The sequence below is a fragment of the Galeopterus variegatus genome, unplaced genomic scaffold, assembly GCF_000696425.1.
Source record: "Galeopterus variegatus unplaced genomic scaffold, G_variegatus-3.0.2 Scaffold2075, whole genome shotgun sequence".
NCBI classification, from domain to species: Eukaryota; Metazoa; Chordata; class Mammalia; order Dermoptera; family Cynocephalidae; genus Galeopterus; species Galeopterus variegatus.
In genome coordinates, this window is record NW_007728186.1 from 40,829 (window position 1) to 43,546 (window position 2,718).

General features: G+C 31.2%; 1 protein-coding gene across 1 annotated transcript in view; it reads left to right on the plus strand.

Moving 5' to 3' along the window:
* ERICH3 (glutamate-rich 3) overlaps positions 1-2,718 on the plus strand; it is a 109,159-nt gene that overhangs the window by 22,174 nt on the left and 84,267 nt on the right. The window contains exon 7 of the mRNA XM_008580393.1: positions 1,990-2,202. Coding sequence (XP_008578615.1) covers positions 1,990-2,202 — 213 coding nt within the window. The remainder of the gene's footprint in view (positions 1-1,989; positions 2,203-2,718) is intronic.

A 2,718-nucleotide genomic window follows, 5' to 3' on the forward strand; every position in this document is an offset into this window, starting at 1 on the left:
GTAAAAAAGACAAAAAGGAAAAAAAAAATCCCTAAACTCAAAAAGTTCTAGATTTATTGATTTTATTGTTCCTATCAGTTTCACTTATTTTTCTTTGTTATTGCAATATCAATGCATTTTATTACAGAAAAATTGGAAAATGTAAGAAAAGAAAAATAAGAATATAACACAATGCATTGTCAACCATTCTAACATTTGTAAGTTCCTTAGTGAGTATCTATCTAAATCTTTTTCTATTCACATAAATGTTTTCAATCAAAATTTGGGTATATGCACCTTTATTTAAGCTGCTTTCATTTATTTACCAATAAGAAATGTTTAAAAAATAACTTCCCTTTCTTCAATGTAACATTTCACTATTTAGCATCTCAAAATAAGGACTGAATTTGCTAACAATTAATTATAAATTAAAAAACTAAATATTAATACAATGTAAAAATATATTACATAGCTATAAATAAATATAAACACAAGTAAATTGGTATAAAATAGATAAGAATGCTTAAAGATTCCTTAAAGCTTGCAAAACTACCTCTGATACCCCAAAATTACGAATTTGTGAAAATTCAAGGATTCAAATATACCTGAAAAATGAAATATAATTTTTGATTATACCTTTGTTGTTTTTAAAGGATTAAGGTAATACATAGTGATTAAACTTTCATATAATATGAAAATATATTCCAAAGACAACCCTTTTAGACTTCAAATTCTTCTAGTCATTACTGTTTTTTAATCAAAATCCATATAGAAATTATTTAAATGAAATGTATGACCTTTTTATGTCAGGAAGAATAGATTCACATCATTCTTTTTTAAAGCCTGGAGAGAATCTATTATACACCGTGTGTCCACATGTTACTCCCAGCATCTAGCCTCACCTATCTGCTGTACGGCCAAGGCGGATCAAACAAAGCAAAATTTAGTTAAATATCCTTTTATCGATGGACGTTTAAGATGTTATTTTTATTTATTTATTAGCTAATCTAGGTATATATATATGTGTGTGTGTGTGCTGTGTATATGTATCCTTATACGCATTTATATTCATGTACTTGTGAAATTATCTCAGTAGCATTTATTCCTACTGGTAGAATTTCTAGGTCAAAAGCTATGCATCTAGTGAGCGGGAACCGGTCTGTATGTGGGATCCGAACCCTCGGGCGGGAGCGCCACTGTGCTTCCCAAGCGGCACACTTATCCAGTGCGCCACCGGGCCGGCCCCTAAGATGTTATTTTTTTTGATTGGTCAACTAATCTAGGTATATATATATGTGTGTGTGTGTGCTGTGTATATGTATCCTTATACGCATTNCTAATCTAGGTATATATATATGTGTGTGTGTGTGCTGTGTATATGTATCCTTATACGCATTTATATTCATGTACTTGTGAAATTATCTCAGTAGCATTTATTCCTACTGGTAGAATTTCTAGGTCAAAAGCTATGCATCTTAATATGTTGTTAAATATTCTTACTTGTCTTTAATAAAGGTTGTAATAATTTATTCTAAATAGTGCGTTAGATTGCCAGTTTGTTCAAAGCCTTGCCAACCCTGTGTATTCTATTACCTGGATGGCCAAAATAGAATATGAAAAAAGTACTAACTTGCTGTTGCTAAGTGGACTATCCAACCCTACCTCAAAGTACAACACTTCAAACTTCCTAATTTTAAATTGTTTAATTGTACTGGGTTCCCGTAGATTTGATGGATTATTGAGGAAAAATCCCCAAAGTACTATAAAAGTGCCATCACTATATGTTGGTTTAAGAATATACTATATAAGGTTAGAAATTTATGAGTTTTAAATTTGCTATGGATACTATAAAGTGCCAGTTTTCAACAGACTGTAGTGTTTTGAGTTTGTCTATTGATATCAGTTGTATTCGCATGCAATGTCAGTCATACAGGCTTGTCTTCAAATTGGGGATACATTGGGTCACTGCTTCTGTTTCATGAGTTCTTATGTCATTAAATGTGATTACAGAGCAAGAAGGCAGTGTTGAAGTTCAGGACCTACATGGAAAATTCAAAGAGAATGAATCCGTATCAACTTCCGAACATTAACAGTTACATGATGCCTATTCCTCCTCCACCTCCTCTGCCAAATGGAAAAATCACAAGGGAAAGTAGATCTGAAACATGGAGAAGATTTCGTCCAACCACTGCTCCAAATGGCTTAGAACCTCTCTTTACCAGGGTAATTATGGAATAAAATTGCCTTTTATTAATTTAACACAGATTACATTGCACTATTATATTTCTAGATCTGCAGTGAAAGAATCTGGAGAAATCACGTGCAAAATGCCTTGCATAAAGAAATGCAATAATTTTATAAGTGTAATTATAAGCTTGAATGAATCTGAAACCAAAGATTTGAGTAGTTCAGTTGAGTAACTTAGCACAACTGATAATAAAATATTCAGTACAATTTGTTGTCAGGTTTAGTTTGAACGACACCCATTTCCAAATTATTCCTTTAATTTGCTCATCCAATCTTATGTTGTCAGAAGTATCTTAATATTTAATTTGTAAAAGTTCAGGGACTTAAAATACATGAAAAAACAATATACCTTATTAAAGTTTATTTTTAATGACTTATGGCAAATTACTGTATAATACATAGAAACATTTTTCTCAGTGTTCTTTGAAAATATTCTAGTTTGTTGCAGTTATTTCCTCAAATACTGGTAAAGAAAATAGTTCAAAGATACAG